This window comes from Magallana gigas, chromosome 1, assembly GCF_963853765.1.
Source record: "Magallana gigas chromosome 1, xbMagGiga1.1, whole genome shotgun sequence".
Classification (NCBI taxonomy): domain Eukaryota; kingdom Metazoa; phylum Mollusca; class Bivalvia; order Ostreida; family Ostreidae; genus Magallana; species Magallana gigas.
In genome coordinates this window covers 23,389,076-23,412,955 of record NC_088853.1, presented here as the reverse complement: position 1 = coordinate 23,412,955, position 23,880 = coordinate 23,389,076, and the positions used below count along the sequence as shown (strand labels likewise).

The 23,880-nt window shown below is 34.1% G+C and overlaps 1 protein-coding gene across 3 annotated transcripts in view; it reads left to right on the top strand.

Annotated features, from left to right (window-relative positions):
• Nucleotides 1-23,880, top strand: part of LOC105348832 (uncharacterized) — a 51,926-nt gene that overhangs the window by 18,789 nt on the left and 9,257 nt on the right. Inside the window, exons 7-12 of one of the 3 annotated variants that reach the window (XR_010715019.1) lie at nucleotides 44-235; nucleotides 13,793-14,056; nucleotides 14,170-14,260; nucleotides 15,161-17,833; nucleotides 18,253-18,618; nucleotides 19,014-20,847. Coding sequence is in view for 2 of the 3 variants with exons in the window: in XM_066088759.1 (XP_065944831.1) it covers nucleotides 21,686-21,740; nucleotides 21,863-22,012; nucleotides 22,137-22,258; nucleotides 22,348-22,501 (481 nt within the window). In the remaining variant the exon portion in view is untranslated. Of the gene's footprint in view, nucleotides 1-43; nucleotides 236-13,792; nucleotides 14,057-14,169; nucleotides 14,261-15,160; nucleotides 17,834-18,252; nucleotides 18,619-19,013; nucleotides 20,848-21,139; nucleotides 21,243-21,662; nucleotides 21,741-21,862; nucleotides 22,013-22,136; nucleotides 22,259-22,347; nucleotides 22,502-23,880 lie in introns of those variants that run through there. The other 2 variants (XM_066088759.1, XM_066088763.1) reach the window with 2 other exon arrangements.

Below are 23,880 nucleotides of genomic sequence, written 5' to 3'. Positions count from 1 at the left end.
TTGAGTTAAGGTGATTATTTATTATTTATTTAACATTTTGTAGCACTACCATATAATGGTTTTGCAAGTAATTGGACTTTATCAATGAAACAATGTAAAACATCAAAACCATCTACTTATTTATGGGGAGATTTCGATCTGAATAACCCACTTCAGACTTGTGAACGTATACCTCATAATCTACAACTTGTTTGGATAGGCGTGGCACGACAAACATACACAAGTATTGATCAAGGTATTTATCAACATTTTATTTTTATTATTTACACTAAGAATTGTATACTATAGTATCCAAACGTTAGATGAAAAACGAAATTTGGTAGACTGGCTAACTCTCTTGACACAGTTCGACCGATCTGTACACTGAAATACTTGAACCGGAAATTTAGTTTTGGAAATTGAAATTAGATCCTTCTTGTTATAACCGTCTACAAAGTTACACTATAGACTAATTTATGACCAACTAGTAAAAAGACTGAATGCGTAACTTACATGTAAACGCATGTAGTATTGAATCCGGATAGACCAGGTAGTTTACTATCGCACGATGGTGCGATCATGCTATATTGCAAGGACGATGAAGCGATGATGCTATGAAGATGAAGTGGTGGTGCAATAGCGCGATGACGATGATGAGATGGCGTGACAATGCAATGACGATAGTGCGATGGATAGATGAAGTAATGTTCCAAACTTTAAAATACAGCTTTTCGTGAAGAATCATATAGAAAATATTTGCAATTTCTCAGAAATACATTTTTTTCTATAAAAAGTTTTTTGGTTATTTCTTTCTTAATGATAATTTCATCTCTCTCTCTCTCTCTCTCTCTCTCTCTCTTTCTCTCTCTCTGATTAATATTGACAATACATATTAAATATAAAAATTCAATCATTTTATCACAAGTCAAGTTTATCATCTGAGTAAAGTAGATCCCTGATATATAATCCGTTCACTCAGTCACTGCCTATTGCCATTTCTCTTTCCAATTTTGCATGCAAAATACAGTCCACAGTGCAGTGGTGTAATGAAATAAAGACGATAGTGCAATTAAGACCTAAATATGACCCGATAAAGTCGTCGTCGCTGTGGCCTCATCACCATCGCGTTATCGCTGTCCTACATGTACCATCGTGATATCGCGCTATCGCTTCATCGTGCCATCGCACCATTGCCATCGCATTGTCGCGTTATTTCTTTGTCGTGTCAGCGTAGTATCGTAAACGAAAGTGGCCGCAGTCTTGTACATTTTTTTTTGTTGAGGTTTTGATCACCCGTCGTCCGCCCGTCCACCCGTTTTTCCGTCTGTAAACTTTTCACATTTTTGACTTTTTTAAGACCTCTGTGTCAAATTTAACCGTACTTGGTAGGAAGACTTCTCCTAGAATGGGAATTATAAGTTGTGAAAATAAAGGGCACACCTTTTCTTTAAAAGGAAGATAATTACGAAACAGTAAAAATAGGGTGCAAGTCTTCTCAAGAACCACTGCACCAGAAATGCCGATATTTACACCAAAGTTTGTTTGTATATTAGCATTTTTGAATTATTAAAATGTCGACCCCCATATTAAAACTGCGGCCCCAAGAGGGGTTCAAAGTTTTAGATTCGAATATATAGCAAAAATGTTTTAAAATCGGCCTTATCGAAATGTCAAATCAAACTTGACAAAAACACATATTCTTCACAAAATACGTTTACAAGGTCAAGTTTTGTAGCTTACAATTACCGATTGCAATGGAGTTTTGTCAAACGAAAGTTATTTTTAATTATGATGTACCCTACGTGAATTATTCCAATTTGATAATATCATGTATTTGATTTTTTTCACATTTCAATAGGGCCGATATGTAAGACTTAGCATACCCAGCGCTTAAACTAGTGATTTAGTTTTTACACTTCAGTTATAAGAAATGTTAAGCATTTAAACTTGTACGTGTAAGAGTACGTGTGAAAAAGGGATTCCCTTAGTTTTATGAGTATTACATTACATCATGATTTCTGCATACCGCGTAATTCTAGAAGTTGTACAAAACGTCAAGAATCAAAACACACGGAATTAAAACTTCTAGCATTTTAAAGGGACTTGGACACGATTCGATATCAAAATTTTATTTTTATCTTTTATGAATTAAATTTAAATGATTGACCAAAATATTGAATGTTAAAGTTACAAGCGTGATACAGATGTAAAAATTGATAGTTATGTAAACAAAGCTCGAGTCTTATAGTCTTTTTTTTACAAAAAATGTAATGTAGAGAATTGCCATTTCTTAGACAAAATGACACGTAAAACAACATAATATAATTTATATATCTTCATAATTGCTATTATCAACAAAAGAAAGAACCATTTGATTTAAACTTACATCATTTAATATTTATTCATTTGATGAGATATCGGCGCTTCCTATTGGTCGAAAAATTTCTTTGATACCTGCATCAATTTTGTTGTTTACAAAAAAATGAAATGTAGATAATTGCCATTTCTTATACAAAATGACACATTAAACAATTCAAAATAATATAATATCTTCATAAATACTATTATCAACAAAAGAAACCTTAAAGATATATTTGATTGAAACTTTTGATTGAAACTTACACTAATACTATACATATGTAATAAAATTACGATATATTCGAGCTTTGTTTAAAAAACAAAAAATAATGAACTCTGTTTCTTGCTTATACCTTATACAGATACAATATCTGACTTGCAAATTTTGACATAGCATTATAAACTTCTATATTTTATGGAGGGCAATCGTGCTAAAAAAATCCAGACATGTTAACTTGTAAATCTGAATATGCAATCGTGTTGGTGTGTGAGCCTGAGTATAAAAATGTGTAATTATGATCATGTAACCTTAAAACTCGGGCATAAACACATGTACGATTTGACTCATTTTCTTCGTATGATGCTCATTTTGCAGCTTTTTGTCTTCATTAGTTAATCAAACCTTCAACTTTACACACAATCCGGAGTTTCTGCTTTGTATTTTCAGAATCGGCAATAACACATTTGACATTATACAAATTGACAAATGTAAAGTCTACAAGTCAAATTTTGACATGACCTTATATAGCAACTGCCTTTCTGCGGGGACAAGGCATGTCGTAATCGCCAGAATGGATAAAACATAATATTCAGATAAACTATTTTTCTATCGAAAATACCGGTATTATTTCTAGAAAAATTATGGTGCAGCACCTAGGGACACATAGCATGGCTATCTGTTTACATACGTCCCCCAAAGAAAAGAAATATCCCGAAGGGAGATTTCTCATGCCTGGCGCGCGAAATAGGAAAGCGTCCTTGATCTACCCTTGATCAGACGAACTTCCTTGTGACATACCAGTCAGAACATCTATGTTAAGAGATAGTAACAAGTGACATGGTTCCACCTCCGGCTTCATCTACAAAAACAAATCATTAACCAGGATGTATACATAAAATCATATAGTTTGATTATATCGCATTACAATCATGAAAACAATAATGAATAAAGTATGACAATAACGACCAAAATGAAATAACCATAGTTGAATATAAATGTAATTCATCTCCAAAGTAATACTAAGTATGGTTAAAGTTAATGTCACATATATATACAAAGTCAAGGCCTGTTTGTAAGTTCAAAAAATATCTCTTTCTTCTAAGGGGTGAGGTTAGCTTCATAGGTTCGGAGTCCATCGGTTTCTTCCTGAAGTTCTCCAGCGTGAATCACCAAATACAAGATTTATATTAGCCCAAGATAACGCACATTTCTACTTAAAACATTTTACACATTTCACATTTTAAATTTTCACTAAATTTCACAATTCTTTTATAAGGAATACACAACTTCTTCACGGCTTCAGCTTAAGTATTCATCCATCATCGGCACCCGTGAATAGAGGGTCGGCGCGGATGGCGAGGCGACTTCTCGCAGAGCGTCTCCTGCGTTCCTCTGTTGCGTAGACATCGCGGCCTTCTCTTCCAGGTATTTACGTGCCAGCTCTGGGTCCGGTCTATAGTATTTGGTCCATGGAGATTCTTCATTTTTCTCCTCTCCAAGTAATTGTTGTGCTAGTTTGGTCGAAATTGTCCCCGTGTTACTGGTCAATTTGCGAGTTTCGAGTCTTCCGCTCTGTCGGGGTTTCTCTTGCATCCTAGTGTCTTTCGGGATTGGTTCAAGTTCAATAGTGTCACTAGAGGTTCATTTCTCTGGATTCGCACAATAAAATACAGTGTCTTTGGAAGAACTTTTCTTATCTCCGTCACTACCCCTTTTTCGACAACCTGTCCAGCAACCACCACAGCATATACCACCCCACTTTTAATAGTTTTGCGTTTCTTAATACAAAGTCCTATCGTTATTGTTACTGCCAAAGCTAAACACACATAAAACCAGGGGTTTCCTACCCAAGACGAGGATTTCATGGGTTGCAAATTAGTTACTGGCAATTCCGCCATTAGTGCATTCATAGGAAACATTTCAATATCTTTTAGTTTTAAGACATTAAACCATGAAAACCTGAGGAACCTTGTCCCATACTCAAGATGTCTATAGTAATATTTAATTGCTTTTTTTCTCAATAATCTTAAATCAGGTACAAAAATTAGTCTTACAGTTTCTTTACTTAGTCGCTGTCTCATGTATTTCGAGTATATGTTAAATCTCTTCAATTTCACATATGTATACAAAAACCGAGGTGCTGAATCTGCGTTTGCTAGTCGACGTATCTCGTCATCTGTTTTAATGTCACAGGGAATCATCCTGTCATACCTTTTTAAAAGCTTGCAATATACAAAAAGCTAAGCTTATTCAAGATTATTAACATGTACATTATACGATGATATAACTTATTTAGTTTATTATTTTGGCTAATTCCTTCATAATAGCCAATGCATACTCTTGTTTGTTTTTTTCTCTACAGGGCTTAGGGATTGATTTACGCGGTTTAGGGATTGGTTTGAAGCCTAGACCAAATTTAGGGACTACTAGTATTTCAATTATTTCCATATTTTCATCTAAGGGTACATTTTGGTTATCTAAGGGTATTTCATAATCTTGACCACTATTTTCATGACATCGTTCTGACTCATGGATCTCATCCGATTCTGAATCTACGGTCTGATCATTCTCGTTTTTATACTGCTGATCATCTATGAACTTCTTAGCTCTTATACGTCTTTGAAGTTCTGCTAGGGGAATATCCTCTTCGTCTGAAGATCCTTCTCTTTCCCATTGTTTGGACTGTATAGCTCTTTCTAATGGTTCTGGTTGCATGTCTTCATTATCTGACGACGATTCATCTTCTCGTGGCACTACATAGTTAGTCTCCCTTAGAGTTCTTCCACTATCTTCCGTAGTTTGTGAAAGGGGCCAGTGCGAAATGTCTGCCAGTCTGAGTTGTCGTGCATGGCATTTGGTGGTTAATCCAGTCAATTGATCTCTCACTACGAAATTAACTGGTCCTTTCTGCTCTATGATTCGATAATATGGTAGCCACTTTTTATCTAACTTATTTTGTCTTCTGTTGTTCTTAAGGGAGACAGGGTCACTTACCTGAAAATTTTCGTCTTTGCTTTTCTTATCGGCCTGAGCTTTCTGCTTCTTCTTGGCTTCCTTCATATTACGATGTACTAGCAGGAAAGCTTTATGTTGTTCTTGAAGGGCGATCTTGTGTTGATCTTCTTCCGCATATCTCCTTCGAGGTTTCATCAAAGTATCAAGAGGTAATACGACATCTCTGTTGTACATAAAATAATATGAGGAAAACTTTGACGAATCATTAGGATTGAAACGAATTGCTGCCAACGTCTGATTAAAATGAATATCCCATGTTTAAGCGTTGTCTGTTGTTTTCTTAGCCATCACGTCATGAAGAGTTCTATGAAATCGTTATACTCTACCATTACCTTGAGGGCTGTACAGTCAGTTCAAGCATATCTTGTACAACATACACCATATCATAGCATAGCATTGAAATTTCATAGCATAACATTGGAATCTCATACCATAGCATACAATCTCATAGAATCGCATTCGTCATATCATACCATAGCATACCATAGCATACCATAGCATAGCATACAACATTATTTTAACTTGGTTTTAAATGTATTTATTTGAAAAAATAAATGTTTACATGATAGATTTGTGGTAAACTTTGGCCTCTTATTATTTTACCTCGAAATGTGTGGAACTCTTCTGTGTATGGAGGCGTTTTTGTTCAAATCTCATAGCTTACCATAGCATAGAATACCATATCATTAAGCCCTTCACTTCAATTTCTCATAGCTTAGCATACAAATCTCATAGCATAGCATACAAATCTCATAGCATATCATTAAAGTCGCATACCATAGCATAGCATCAAATTGTAAAAGATATGCATGAAATGACTGTAATAAGATGTTTTGATATGGTTGATATTCAATTCTTTTAAAGTTTTTTCCACTTTCTTGTTCACATTTTCTGTTCCGTTGTCTGTGAGAATTTAAAGAGGACAGCCATATCTTGGATATATTTCTTCTAAGATAAGATGTACTATGTTGTCAGCTGACTTATCTGGAACGGGAAAAGCTTCTGGCCAACCAGAGTAAATGTCAATAAAAGAAACTATGTACTTGTTTCCCGACAAGGATGTTGGATATGGTCCTGATAGATCAAGTCCTACTTTAGCCATTGGAAAAGGTGGTATATCTGTCTCTTGAAGTGGAGGTAGATTTTTCTTAGTGCTCCTCGTTTGGCATACTACACATCCTTCTATATAATAATATAACCTTTTGTACAAATTTGTTATGTAGAACTTTTGTTTGATTACGTCCAATGTTTTGTCCACTCCCATATGTCCAAGTCCGTCATGACACTGCTGCACTACTAAAAGTTTTGACTCACGTGGTACATACAGGCAAAGTCTTGGGCCTTCTGAGTCTCCATCTGAAAGATAGTACATTAAACCATCAATTTCCAGAAACTTCTTTTCTTCGGTTGCCGTTGCTGTCCCTTTATTTAACCTATTCTTCAGTTTCTTGATCTGATCATCGTGTTGTTGACTTTCTTTGATGTTGATTTCTTCTGGTAGATCAATGAAGGGTTGGACCAATTCGTCGAGTTGCATAACTTCACATCTGGGCAATCTCTTAGGCGAAAAGGCATTGGAGTTAAGTACGTTCACTTCAAAGAAATTGTCCTTTACATCTGGTTCATCATGATTTGATTGTTCTTCCTCTTTACACTCGAGGTTGACTGTCGGTAATCTGGATAAGAGATCTGCACAGCAGTTAAATCTTCCTTCTATGTACTCTACCTTACAGTTATATCCTGCAATACTTAACTCCCATTGTTGAATTTTCTTATTTTTCATTGGAAATTCTAAGATATACTTGAACGGCCTATGGTCTGTTCTTATAGTAAACTGAGCACCGTGTAAATAATGGTCTAACTTCTGAAGGGCGTGATGGATTGCAAATGCCTCCTTTTCAATGGTCGACCAATTTTCTTGCGTTTTACTCAGCTTGTGGGATAAGTAATATATTGGCTTATCTTCTCCCTCCTCTGTCTTTTGAGTGAGGCACGCTCCAATACAATTGTCGCTGGCATCGGTGTACATGATGTACGGCTTATTAGTATCTGGATATGCTAGCAAAGGCACCACAGTTAAACTTTCCATAATTAAGTCAAACGCTTTTTGGCAACATGGTGTCCATTTAAACCTTGCATACTTTCTGGTTAGTTCAATCACTGGTTCTGCAATCTTATAGAAGTTCGGTATGAATCTCCTGTAATAACTACACATACCTATAAAGCCACGAACTTCTTGGACTGTAGTTGGCGCTGATAACTTTCTTATAGCTTCGACTTTCTTTGGATCAGGTGTAACGCCAAGTTCATTAATGATGAAACCAAGATATTCTGTCTGTTCCTTGAAGAAACTACATTTCTTTAGCTTCGTTTTTAGTCCATGCTTTCTTAGGCGATTGAAAACGTCTTGAATATGGCGAAGATGATCTTCCGGTGTCTCTGAGAATATAAGAATGTCATCCAAGTATGCGATCTTCTAATTTCACTTGCCAATATCCACTCTTTCAGTCTAGTGCAGTGAAATATGTTGCCTTACCTAGTAAACACAGGATGTCGTCAATCAACGGTAGCGGGAATGATACGGGTTTTACTATCGTATTCAAGCTTCTAAAGTCAACGCACATCCGGTCTGATCCGTCCTTTTTCTTCACCACTACTAAGGGAAATGACCATGGCGATTGTGATCTCTCAATAATGTTTGCGTCCATCATTTCCAGTATGGCCTTGTCAATTATCTGTTTTTTTATTTAGGGGTACACGGTAGGGTCTGTTTTTTATTGGGTGGTGATTTCCAGTTTCTATCTTCATTTTAACAATATCAGTCATCCAAGATCACTGTCTTTCTTTGCAAATAAATCATTGTTTTTGCTCACAAGTCTTTTGATTGAGTGTTCAAATCTTTTAGGTACATCAATTTCTGTTGTGTCTTGAGTAGTCTGTATTTCTGAGATTTCCTTTTGTTTTAATGCGGTAATACGTCCTACCTAAAAAAAATTTGTTAGTTTGGTTAACGAAGATCATAAGAATTTTCTTATCTTTTCGAACTATACAAACGGCGTCTTTTAAATATAGTACTGGGTCTTCCATAATGCAGTCACTGTCTATTCTGTTCCCTTCAACCAAGTCACTTTTTCCCAGAGGAAAATTGTTATTTATTTTCCAATAGAATACAGTCACCGTGTTTGGTCTCATAATAAGTTTCGTAGGTGTTCTTACAATAGTTGAGATGTGTAAATCTTCTTTAAGTTCCGCGTATACTTTGCCATCAATACGCATGAGTCCAAGATCAATGTATAAACGAACATTGTTTTTCCTGAGCCAATCACGGCCGAGAATCATGTTTCGGTTGAGTCCCTTTGTCACATAAAGTTTGTGGTCTAAAGTTAATCCTGAAATCTTAAAGGAAATATTTACATACCCTATCGCAATTAAAGAATTGCCATTTGCTGCTTGTAAAGAGGGGATGTCATTATAAAACAACTTGGGGCGGGGAAATAGATTATCATACATTTTCTTACTAATTAGAGATACGGCTGCACCTGTATCTACCAAAGCCATAAATTTATTTTTTCCTACTTTTAATAAACAGCTACTGGGGTTGTTAGTAAAATTATTTTCATATGTAGGTCTTTGTTTAAAGTTCTTTCTTCGGGCTTCAACGAAGGAAGAACGTCTTAGTTTTCTTGTTTTGTTTTGTCAAAATAAGAGCGATATTTGAAATTTTGAGACGATCCCCTATTTACTTGGTCGCTAGATTCATATGTTCGGCCTTGACGATTTGATCGTCTGCCCCGATTTTGCTGTGATCTTTGATACATATGCGAGCTCCAACAATCCGCACGCACATGACCTACTTTACCACAATTCCAACAGTCCACAGGCGAACGGGGTTTCTGCTCTATGTTTTGGATGGGTTTGTTTTGACTGGGTCGCTTATTCATTTGAGGACGGGACTTAACTTGGGGTTTAATTTTAGTACAAAATCGAGCCCTTTGACCCGTCTGTTTGCATTTAAAACACCTACTATTTCGCGCATAGTCAATTTCCATTGGTTCTACATGCCGTGTTTCTATTGAGGTAATATTTTCGCTCTATCCTTTAAGAAGGGAAGAGTACTATCAAAATTTGAAAGAGTCCGTCTGTTGTCATTACTTTGTACAATTTCTGTCATATTTGACCCTCTTATCGCTAGCCTCTGTCTCAGATTTTGTTCTCGCATTGCTATTTGAATTGCGGATTCTAAGGTAGCAAGGGACAGTTTCGAATAAAGTACCCGTCAATATTTTTGTAAAATTGAGAGTTGCTGTACTTGGAGGCTTATGAGTGTTGCTAAAACTCATGAAATGATTTTAAATGATTATCATAAGTTAGAGGGGTGTCTCTTGTTGAAATTTATATGCAATATGTAGGCCCCTTATGTTAGGTACATGAGAATCAGAAGTAAAATGCGAAACCTGCGGCTGTGACTGTTGTGCTGACTTTACACAGTGAAATTGCAAGTTACAGACGGGAGGTAAAATAACACGAAAAGTAGGTGGATGGGACATTGTAAACTACACACCGGTAAGTTTCTGACATGTGATAGTGCAACATGCACGCGGTACGGAAGGTCAACCCTCTACAGGGAATTAGCTGGGGGAGGTCTAAAAAGCTGAAAAACCATGAAAAAAGAGCAAAATATGAAAGGGTCAAAATCTCATAAAAACCAGTATGTAGAGAATTTTACAGGTTTTGACTAGTAATTTTCTTCAGAAATTGGTGATTGGCCTTATAAAGAGTGTATTAAAGCTATTTGTGCTGAATGGGAACTGAGGAAATTCTAGTTACAGAGTTCCGAAGACATGCATCCCTTGGCTGCAATGAATTGTATAAAAAAAACTGTCCCCTGCCACCTAAGTCTTTCGGGTTTTCTCGCAAAATTTTCATCCTGAGGTAGTCGAATGTCCCGTCACAAAAGATATCTACTAACTGTTGTTGTATCAAGGATATTTTAGTCTGTCATTACTATAGGCGTCTTCTGCGATTTGCAGTAGCCTCTCGGCGAACAACTGAACACTTTCATTTGAGTTTTGTCGAGTCCTATGCATTACTGCTAACGCGTGTTGGGAATCTGTTATTCCTGCAAAGCTATTTTTAAGGGATTCCATAAGGTATACGTTTACTCAAAATGAAACAAAATTCCACTAATGATAATGAAAAACCATCTATTGTGTGTTAAAGACTTATCATGGTAGTGCTATTTTTTACTTTCAAATAAGTAGGTCAATGACCTACTTTTTGAGATAATGGCCGTTGAAAATTTAAGAAATGTCCCTAAAAAAATTTCTTTCAGATAGAAGTTTTCTTAATTGTGAAAATAATACAAATTGCTAAACTCTCTTAAAAATGAAACACAATTTATGAATGGCAATGACACTATACAGACACAAAGCATCAAGTTTTCATTCATAATTGTTATAAATATTCCAGTCCGAATTTCCTCAATCATTTTTCAAATTCCTACCCCTTTTTATTCAATTTTACAAAAAACTGAATGATGATAACACTAAAACATTTAGAGCATTAAACTAGGTATATTGACCTTACTCTGCAGGCATAAAAATTTATGAGATCAATGATCAAAATGATTTGATAAGATATGGTGTCTTTTATCGTTTTTAAGCATTTTTCAACATGTTTGTAGTGTGTGCCAGTCGAATATCTAAGTGAAAAGTGTGATAGAACCAACAGAAAATATGCAAAATTATGTTGACTAACAGATAAAATCTTAACTTTGAATATTACAGTACTACCAAACATATTTAAGTGAAAAACAAAATCTGAAAATTTTAGTCCGAATTTCCTCTGTTTTGCTAAAAGTCTAACCTTGTTTGAGCCTAATTTCATCATATAGTAAAAATACCGAATGGTTTGTCAATAATTATTCATTTCATGAAAACATTTAGTGTTTAGAACAAATTTTACTCATGACATTGAACTTTTATAACAATTCAAATTTGAAAATTCACACCCTGAGTAAACAACGTCCTTAAGATCGTTCCAAGATGGGATTTCTTCAGACGCATCCGTTTCATCTAAATACCTTTTATTATAATCCCCAACTGAACCCTTACTCGTTATGTATGCAAGCATGGAGATCTCATGACCTTTTTTCCCAGACATAACACTGTACTTTTCGACTTCTTTTATCCACTGTTTAAATTTTTTAGCATCTCCCTCAAAAGGAGTTATCACAGAAGATAGGCGCACTGAGAGTGCAGCTGTTATAGCTTTAACTTGACCAATGAAAAAATCTTTATCATCATCCTGATCTGGGACTCCGTGTCGAGGTTCACGAGTTTCATACGGCCTAGCATCATGATATGTTTTAAAAGTATTTTGTTTAATCTGTTATTTTTCTGAAGATTTTTTACCTGTTTCTTGTCCTTTGTTTTCTTTGCACTGACCCAACCCCGCTAATTGTTTTTCTAATTGCTCCATTTGATTTCTATGTCCTTTATTATAAAACCCATCATCTGTCGCCATATTGGTTGCTTAGACAAAGGTGTTTACTTCGAGATAGCTAGAAGAGACATATAGAAATGGTTCTTACCTTATTCTGTTTTGAACTTCGCTCAGTTCTGGTCACGGGCACCAAGAAAGTTCATGTAAGCCTTCAAACTTTGTTATCTTCTGGAGATGATACTAGTACTCAAACTACGAAGTCCAGTGCTTCTTTGACCAATAGTTTATTAACAATCGTGATCGTACAGTTAGAATTACATCAACTAAAAGCAGCCCAAATCAAAGAGTCTCAGAATCAGCTCAACATCATTTCACATGGGTATGTATAAGATTTTACTTAAGATGGACAGTTCTGACTAGTTCGGCCCATTTACGACGATCATGAGTGAACATTTAGTGTTCAAAATTAAGATTAATAATTTATTTCTAAATAAAGTAACAAAACCGTCAGAACTGCCAATCAAAGAGTACGGATGCAGGATTTGAGTCTCCGAGTCCTGAGTCTCGGAGTCCCCACCTAGGTATGAGGCATCACTTACTCATAATACGTTCATTCATACATGACATAAAAGGTTACAAAGGTTAATATATAGAATACAAAATACATGACTCAATATAGAGTACCAGAGCTATCGTTGCAGACACAGAATCGCCAAATATGACACTTGTTTTTAAACTCTCTATTTGGATATTATTATGCTTGTATTTTTCGCCTGGTTTTATAACATCATTTGGGAATACTACGCAGTGCTACAAGATTCACAGAGTTCATTCTGTTAATTATCCTTAACACCATTCAGTGCGCAGCACCTAGGTACACATTAATATCATAGTGACCATTATGTAATACTAGCAATTCAAGGTCATAGCATGGCTATCTGTTTACACTTATCAAATATTATATTAAATTTAGGGTTTGTCTTAAATTATATGAATTAATCATAATATTTTTATATGAGGCAGAAAAATACAAACTAGTATATTTATGCATTAAAGTCAATCTCCATCTACTTTAACATGAGAGTCATGCATTCTGAGGACACTTGAAACATTTTTTTTAATTAGGAGATATTAGCTCAAGTATTTGTCTGTTAAAGTGATAATGATACTTTCGCTATTTTTAATTTTATAATAAAGTGGAGATTTATTTCATTACCTAAAAAGTATAAAACAAAAGTTACTGGCCAAATTAACTATTTTGTCTGGAATATTGTTTTTAGAAAGGATAAATAACGCATACCGTATATCAGATTTTTTCCGCGAGTATCCAATTTCCACTTTGTTTGCGACGATTGCCGAATCGCGGAAAACAATTGGCGTAAATTTCATACAAAGTGTTGTTAACGTTCTTGTAAATTTAATGAGTTTTTTTCCTTAAAAGGTAAACATGTAAGTTACGGAACGGTGATCTGTGTTTAGTTAGTTAAGTTAGAAGTAGATATTGTGGGTACGAAGAATTAGCGCGAGATAACATGTATTTAAGCCTCGTTGTTTATTCAATAATACAATACCAAGTTAATTAAAAGGGCTACTTTCCTTGCTTAAACCGATGTCTGATTATACCTAAGCTACTGGTATTTGTAACGGTACATGATCTTTTGATCTATGACTGATTGCGTCTTTAAAAATAATTATTGGTTATTATTCTACATTAAGAAAAACGTGTGAATAATTTAAGTTTTTCATTATAAAGATTGTATTTTTTTTTAATCTAAGGATTGGAAGTAAAGGAAGAACAAAGAGGAACATTTGTAGAATGCCAAATGTGCACAAATAACGACTGCCTATTTAGACCCTGTTTTGATCAATTAAGGGGTTCCATATTCTGTCAAAGTATATCGAACACTTCCCTAAGCCGAACAACGGAATATGTACCAACGTCCGTGGGAAGATTTTCGGCATCAAACTTTATATCGAATAGTTCAGTATCTACTACTGGAAATTACGATAGAGACCTGTTTTCAGTAACGAGTGAATCAGGTGATTATATTTTGTTTTATAATCATTAAAAATGTTGATATACTTTGACAAAAAGTCAAAAGTTTTGTTTTAGTTATCAAATAAATTTGTAATGTAATTGTATATTGTTTCAGGTGACGATTTAGTTTTTAAAATAACCTTGCCACTCACCGTAGGTCTAATCGTTTTACTTCTGTGTTTAGTTGGATTGGTGCTGTATAAAAGGTAATTATTTTACAACTCTTAGAGTTCCATAAAACACATTAGAAATTGTTGCATAACCTGGTGTGTTATATAAGTGACGATATCCTAAAAAAAAGTATATAATGTTTATCTTTTATGGTATTATGCTTATATTCATGAAATGTATGTGCTTGTTTTTGTGGGGTTTATAAAGTCGTACCATCATTTTCTTTTCAAAACTTTTACCCACTTTCATTGAATTAAACAAAATGAATTTAATTCAACACTTTTGGGGAAGTTTCATTAATAGATTTAATAATTAAAATAAAAAAATTAGGACTTTTTTAAATGGATTAAATTTGGAACACAGGAAATGGATGGTTTTTTATTTCATTTAAACAATTAAATGCTTTCTTTGTTAGCTCATGACGGATATGAAGGTGGTGACATTGCAGAAAAATATATAACCTGCTTACCCGTTTTTAATGTTTTATATCACTGTTTATTTTTTTATTTACATAATTCTTTAAGAGAATTAGTAAATAAAACGTAAAGAGTAAGTAAAGATAAGTTAATCATTGTATATGCATATCAGTTTGTTAAAAAAAATATTAAGTCGTCTTATGTGAGAATTTGAGTCTAACATCATAATTATTTGTGCAGTCCGTGATTTTTTCTTAGATTGCTGAAGGTTTCGACCGATCGAAAAAGTAGTTAGAACTGTTCTAGATTTCAGCTCTGTCTGTTTCTATAGATCTATGAAAAGTAAATGGTTTTCTTAAAATATATAGATCTCGGTAAATAAAAACATGAAATTTTGATGACCCCAGGTTTCAAATGTACCGTTTGATTATAAACATATTTGTTTTATTTAAGTCGTATTATTTATGTCTGTTTTACTTAAGCATATCATTCACTTATACATCAATTTATTTTTCAAAGAAGAAGTAAGATGACGAAGACTGATAGAACTAAAAAAGCAGATGTCAAATTTGTGTCTAAGAAAAAAGTTTATTCAGAGTTGGATTTTTCCGAGGGTAACCCATCTTTTGCATTGGAACACTGCTATCAGAAAATATCAAAGGGAAGTAATTCATTAAATGAGAGTCCACGCAGCAAACAAGATGGTGTTAATGACTATCAAAGGGACAGACAAGAGGGTAAAACGGAAGGGAACATTATATATCAGAACGCTTCAACTGATAAAACCGGAGATACATGTACGTCTGGGTATGACACCATTGCATACAACAAAAACCAGGAAGAAGAGGCTACCTACGATCATTTACGTCAAGATGCAAATGAAACTTAATGATGTGATGTACCTGTCGACAAACATTGGAATAACAATTTCTAAGAAAATGCTGCTTGAAATTATAGACTATCAATAAACATTTTACTAAAAGTCATAGTATAAGTTAATTTTACCTTTAAAAGTTGCTTAATTTCATTGCAATTACATAGCAAAAATATTACATGTACGTTTTTCCAGGTTTTTATTTTACAAAATAAATAAACCGGTAAAAATAGGAAAGATACCCTAATTATCAAACCAAGTCCAACATACCGTGGATGTAAATCATGGATTTTTTTTTTAATATATGCCGGTATTCTTTTATCAGTTGATGACGTCACGTTTCACAGATCAACACCCTTACCAGGCAAATTATACCGACTTCGTACCAAAACGTATTCCAAATCATTAGAATATACAACAGTAAAGAACAAACAGTAAAACAGTATAGGAATGTCAAATTAAATATTCAGTGACGTAAAGTTTTTTTCTGGAATTCCTAAGCAAACACAATGAAGATACTGACCAACTTGTTCTAAATATCGTCAACAACTACATTCTGAAATTACTCTTGACCGATATTCCATTAGTCATTCACATCGTTTGGGACCTCCACAAGGTTCTCGACATAGGGACATCATTGTGCGCCTCATTAGATATCGAGACCATGCCGCTGTTTTTAAGAACAAGATGAGCTTTACAAGCTTCAACACAATCCCGACGAACAATTACAAAATATTCGTCAACGAGGCTCTTACAAGACGCAGGGCCCTGCTGTTTCAGAAAGCCAAGGCAGCTGTCAAAACAGGCCAGGCATCTTCCTGCCAGACTAATACGGAAAAAATAATTGTTAACTTAACAATGCTAAGGAAATCATCATCCGCTCCAAAAAAGATGTAAATAAACTCTCGGCAAAAGGTAAAACACGCCATCCAAGGTATGCTGCCGCTGCCGCTTGCATCACCGGTTAGTGCGCTCTTTGTCCTCTCCTTTTTCTTAGACCTAAATCTTTCAAATGTAAATACTGAAGACAAGGAACAGGAACGCTTGATCTTAGTTTCTATTTTATTGTTTATTACCAAGATTCACACGATTTATAGGTTTAAGATATTCATAAGTAAAGTGTACATATATATATAGACAATTTTAAAAAATAAATAAGTCACTGTTTTATTTTTTTTATGTCTGTTTTCCAAACATAAGGGAGTAGCGATATTTCCGAACTCTAAAGGACTGCATGCTCTGAGGGCTTTCACACCTAATATCAAAAATAATCCCCGCCCTCACCTGAGGTTTACCACCCGGTGAATCTCAAGTCTTTAGTTGTTAGCATGATTATTTGATCATCATTAAATTATTAACTAAAACATGTACTTTTCAAAATAATGATAACAGTGGCTTGTGATTTGATGCTGTTGATTGCAAAATTTGACTAAAAATAACACATACACATGTACATGTGATTTAAGTTCTTCAATTAAGAAAAAAAATATTTAAAAAAAGCACAGTCAAAAGCCTACAGGGGATGTCAATGGCATACACAGGAAGTTCTATGGCTTACATGGAATAGCATGGGCTTGCAGGGGATGACCGGGGCTTACAGTGGCACACAGTGGATGTGTACTTGGACACACAGGGGATGACAGGGTATACAGGGGTTCTGTACAGGGGCACACAGAGAATGTACTGGGGATGACAGTGAAAACTCGGGGTTTGACATGTAATTTTCACACGGACATGGTTTTTTTGAGCCAGTAGTCTATACACCACATCTATGAGATATTTTGAACACTCTTTATTGCAACTTTACTCCTTGCACAGAGCAAAACGTAGCAATTTATTATTTTTTTAAGTTTGTGACTTTAATAATCGACATATTACAACAACAGATAATGAGTATGTGTATGGCACTTCAGTATGTTCATTGAATATTAACATTTAATAATGTAGTATACATGGTATTCATATAAAGCTGTTTAGATGTACATGATTAGATTGATCAGTTTCATTGCTGAATTATGAGAAATAAAAGATTTGACTGTTGGTTAACTTGTATTTTACAAATATTGATCACTGTCCTTTTAATCCAACACATATACGTATACAATAATGCATGCGACACATATTTCTTTTTAAAACCTTTTAAGTAAAAAAGGCCCTTATAAATCAATAAAAATAGGGGAATCCGCAGAGTGTTGTTCACGAACAAGGATGTAAAAGTTAGAACACACATATCCTGTCTGTCCTGGCGAATTGTTATGTTTATATTGCAACAGGTGGTTCTTTCTGGAAGAGTTTGGTTTAATTGTTTCCGTTGTACGGTACGTTTGATTATTTAATGCTTTTCAATGATATTTCACCTGTAGATTTCTTTTTTATATCATTAATCTGACCCTTTCTATTTCAAATACTGCAGGATCAAAATCAAAACGATCAGTAGAAATTATTGTTTTTACATTAAAAAACAATAATCGGCGAGTACCGGTAGAGTAATGTTGTTTATATGTCTGACGCTTAAGTATTCATTACATAAATGTATGTCAAAGTGGATTTGTGCATTGATAATGCCCACAATATGTAACAGACATATTCGTTTATTCAATGTATTGTTATATGATCCCATGTGTAGGTTTGTGTACATTGTATTTTTATTTATTGTAAAAAGACTGTTGTTTGCCGAGTATTTATTGTTAATGCTTTGTGAATACATGTACATGTACGTATTATTTTTTCTTTTTAGGCTCTATAATAAGGACAAAAATCATGATCAAATCAAATCAGTTATATTTTTTAATATTTTTGACAACAACATTTTTCACAGGTAAATCAGAATGTAAATTGTAATAACCTTAAGCATTAGGATATGTAGGCATTTTCAGTATAAATTAAACATTAGCCTATAGCTTCTCACAAGTTTGATTTTATCTTTTTTTAATTTCTGTTCTATTTCAAACATATATAAATTCAACTGACGATTTTCCACTTAATTGGTTTGATGCTCAGAATCAATGCTAAAGTCAAGGATTGACTACAGAGAGAGACAAAAGTGACCAGCCATATTAGACAGGTGTTTACCGTAGACTGACTCCTTGGATAAATATATTAGGTTAATATCTATTTGATATATTATATCACCTGTACATATGCTTACTTAATATCAAGATTATCTTCTGATCAATAGTTAATCTTTTGTTTGTTTTTGACCAGCATTACAACTGTATACACATACATACATATACATAGACATGACTTAATGAATTTGAATATGTGTGCTTTGTCTTAGGTTGCTATAACGATTCCAGATAGTCACAGCTAGATGTAATAAAAAAGACTATTACTATAAATTCCGTTGAAATGTGTCAAGAAATATGTCATCATGAAAACATTGATAAATTTGCTGTAAAGGTATACTTATTGCACAAAATACAACTGAAGTCAGTTTTCTGTTTCAATGACATTTTCTCTGTAAGAATATGACTTAATTTTTCTTATTTTATGTAGATGAATACATGTTTATGTATTGATAACGACATCTACGTAACCCCCTGTAAGCGACTTAATTCCCTGTACATGCCCCTGACATCCCCTGTACGGTCTTTAAGTGCTCGCTAAAGTAAATCAATAGCTTTTAATTAATTCCGAGTTTGAAATATTTACATTTAGCATTCATGTGTTAGACGATGCTTTATTTTCTTTGCATTTCATAGATGGAAATATTGTTACAAACGTGAATAAATTTGGTTCAACATTGACAAAAACCAAGATACACTTGTATTCCGATAAACCGTTTATTTTATCACATGAAGTTAAACAAATGACCGTGTTCATTAATTTGTTAAAAAAAAAAAGTGGAGGAGTGCGTGAAATCTGCAATGTTCTGTGCCATGTAACCTGTCTGAGCTATAGCGCATAATAACACAACATGATCAGCGCGTGGCGATAACTACACACTGATCGAAATAATGAAAGGAGCAGCTACATTATATTTTGATTGTTTTGCCCAGTGTAATGATGCATACAATTAAATAGTCTTTATGAAGTTCATGTAAATCGCTCATATTCGCTGTCAGCCATTGTCTTATTTGATAAATCATGAGAGAGAGAGAGAGAGTTTGAATTAGGTTTGAAATTGATTATGAGAATAAATCATCAGTTTAAATTCAAGTTAAGAGTCCAATAAACTGGTCAGAAACATTTTAAACAAACATACTAGATTAATTTCTTTGGCAACCTTATTGAAGCTATTGAAGCTTTATTTTGCTATTAACGGGAAATTAATAAAGGTATAACCAAAGACTGGGTTAAAAAAAATTTAGAAGAAAGGTATACTCTATCGTAACATGGCTGCGTATAAATTCTACATTCTGACTGATTTATTGGTTTTAGTGCGCACCTATATGTTTAGAAATATACAAAATTAAACCATGTGCCGCGCTTGATCTTAGTTTCTATTTTATTGTTTAATACCCAGATTCATACGCTTCATAGGTTTAAGATATTCATAAGTAAAGTGTACATATATATATAGACAATTTAAACAAATAAATAATTCACTCTGTTTTATTTTTTTATGTCTGTTTTCCAAACATAAGGGAGTAGCGATATTTCCGAACTCTAAAGGACTACATGCCCTGAGAGCTTTCACACCTAATATCAAAAATAATCCCCGCCCTCACCTGAGGTTTACACCCGGTGAATCTCAAGTCTTTAGTTGTTAGCATGTTTATTTGATCATCATAAAATCAATCACTAAAACATGTAATTTTCAAAATAATGATAACAGTGTGTCTTGTGATTTGATGCTGGTGATTGCAAAATTTGACTAAATATAACACATACATGTGATTTAAGTACTTGATTTAAGAAAAAAAATATTTAAAAAAACACAGTCAAAAGCCTACAGGGGATGTCAAGGGCATACACAGGAAGTTCTATGGCTTATATGGAATACCATGGGCGTGCAGGGGATGACAGGGGCTTACATTGGCACACAGTGGATGTGTACTTTGGCACACAGGGGATGACAGGATATACAGGGGCTCTGTACAGGGGCACACAGGGAATGTACAGGGGATGACAGTGAAAACACAGGGTGTGACAGGTAATTTTCACACGGACATGGTTTTTAGAGCCAGTAGTCCATACACCACATGTATAAGATATATTGAACACTCTTTATTGCAACTTTACTCCTTGCACAAAGCAAAACGTAGCAATTTATTATTTTTTTAAGTTGGTGACTTTAATAATCGACATATTACAACAACAGATAATGAGTATGTGTATGGCACTTCAGTATGCATTAGCAGTATATAGAGGCATGTTCACTGAATGTTGACCCAATTTAATAATGTAGTAAACATTGTATGCATAAAAAGCTGTGTAGATGTACATGATTAGATTGATCTGTTTCATTGCTGAATTATTAAAAAAATAAAAGAATTTGTTGTTGGTTAACTTGTATATTATAGGTCTTGATCACTGTCCTTTTAAACCAACATATATACGTATACAATAATGCATACGACACATATCTCTTTTTTAAAATCTTCAAATTAAAAAAGGCCCTTTTAAATCAATAAAAATAGGGGAATCCCCAGAGTGTTGTTCACGAACAAGGAAGTAAAAGTTAGAACACACATATCCTGTCTGTCCTGGCGAATTGTTATGTTAATATTGCAACAGGTGGTTCTTTCTGGAAGATTTTGGTTTAATTGTTTCCGTTGAACGGTACGTTTTGATTTTTTAATGCTTTTCAATAATATTTTATCTGTACATTCTTTTTATACCATTATAATTACCCTTTCTATTTGGATTACTACAGGATCAATATCAAGACGATCATAACAAATGATAGTTTTTACATAAAAAACAATAATCGGAAAAGTACAGCAAGAGGAATATTGTTTATATGTCTGACACTTAAGCATTCATTACATAAATGTATGTCAAACTGGATTTGTGCATCGATAATACCCACAATATGCCATTGGAACAGACATAATCGTATATTCAATATATTGTAATATAATCCCATATGTCAGTTTCGTTTACATCGTCGTTTTTATTTGATTGCGAAAAGACCGTTATTTGCCGAGTATTTCATGTTAAAGGTTTGTGAATATATGCACGTATTGGTTTTCTTTTTAGGTTCCAGAATAAAAACAAAAATCATGGACAAATCACACCAGTTATATTTTTTTTTATTTTCGACAACACTTTTCACAGGTAAACCAAGATAGAAATTAATGGCCTTTAGCATTAGGATAAGCATTTTAAACATGACTTAAACATTTGATGCTTCCCCCAAAATTTGACGTTAACTGTTGTTTCGTTTCTATTTTGAACAGATATCAATCCAACGGGTGATTTTCAACATAGTTGGTTTGATGCTCAGAATCACTGCATAGGTCAGGGATTGACTATAGAGAGAGACAAAAGTGACCAGCCATATTGGACAGGTGTATATCGTAGACTGACACCTTGGATAAACATATTAGGTCATTACCGGTGTTTATTTTCTTTGATTATTAGTTAACATTCTTATTCAATATCACCTTCATTTGTACAACTGTAAATTTTTACATACCTAAGTGGATTAAATTCCATGTGCTTTGTTTGAAGGATGCTATCCCGATTCCATCAAGTCGCTACCGGAAGTTGTTGAGATGACAATGACCAAAAGTTCTGTTGAAATGTGTCAAGAAAAATGTCATCATGAAAAAATTCATAGGTTTGCTGTAAAGGTAGATATACGTAATGCACAAGAGACAGTTTTTTGTTTTAACCAGATTCGATCTGTATAAATATGACTCCATTTTCCTATTTTCTGTAGATGAATAAATGCTTATGCATTGATCACAATATTCCCCAATTCAATCGACTTCCAGCTTCTGATTGCAACTTTAAATGTGGAGGTAGTTCAGAGGATATATATTTAGACAATTGTGGTGGGGAAAAGGCTTACAACATTTATAAAACTCAAAGAGGTATTTTATTCATAATATGTTTTACGGTGCTACCATTGTGGCGAGACGGCTAGAACACGTTACACATACCTTGCATCATTGTCAATTTGGTGATAGTTTGACATCTATCAACTAGTATCAAAGAATTTAAAAGAGAGAGAGAGAGAGAGAGAGAGAGAGAAGAGAGAGAGAGAGAAGTACATAATATTTCTAAGTTTAGAGAAAAATCGTAAAAACATTGATAGTATTGCTTTCACCTATGACCTTTTTTATTCTTGGAGAGAATTAATATGTCTGTATGATGTAATTTGTGTTTAATTTGATCGAAATTGTAAACAATAAATTCAGTATTATTTTTCTTTAGTACCCTGTTGTTATCTTGCTTGTATTTTTTTCCTAGTTTATAATTTTTTAAAATTAGATTTTTGCAATCTAAGCACATACATGTGCGTTGTATCTGTGCTCCCGGTCGTTGTTTGTAGGTGTGTAATTTCCCATTTTCCAGTTTAATGGTTTGATAATGTACAATATTTTCATAAATTTTAAAAGTTTTTTTTTAGTCTTTCTAGTTTAGATCTAAATGCTTTTTACCTCACCTGAGCTGAAAGCTCAAGTAAGCTTTTCTGATCATTTTGTCTGTCGTCCGTCTGTCCGTAAACTTTTCACATTTTCAACATCTTCTCAAGAACTACTGGTTAATTTTCAACTAAACTTGGCACAAATCATGTTTAGGCAAAGGGAATTCACAGTTGTGAAAATTAAGGGTCATGCCCTTTTTCAAGGGGAATTAGAAATTAATTAAAAATGTTGAGAATTTTTCAAAAATCTTCTACTCAAGAGCCATTACGCCTGAAAAGCTAAAACTTGTATGGAAGCATCTTCAGGTAGTGTACATTCACAATTGTGAAAATCATGACCCAGGGGGTATGGTTGGGCACAATGAAGGGTCGAAGTTTTACATAGGAATATATAGAGTAAGTCTTTAAAAATCTTCTAAGAAACTGATCAGCCAGGAAAGCTGAAACTTGGGTGTAAGTATCCTTGTGTAGTGTAGATTCAAAGTTGTGAAAATCCTGATCCTTGGGGGTAGGTTGGGGCCACATTGGAGGGGGATGCCAAAGTTTTACATAGGAATATAGAGAGTATATCTTCAAAACTCTTCTTCTCAAAAACTAATCAGCCAGGAAAGCTGAAACTTGTTTGGAAGCACCCTCAGGTAGTGTAGATTCAAAGTTGTGAAAATAATGATACCCCTGGGAGTAGTTTTGGGCCACAATTTGGGGAGGGAGGTCAATATTTTACATAGAAATATGAAGAGTAAATCTCTAAAACTCTTCTTCTCAGAAACTAATTAGCCAGATAATTCTTCATAATTGTTAAGACTTTGGCCCAGGATTTTA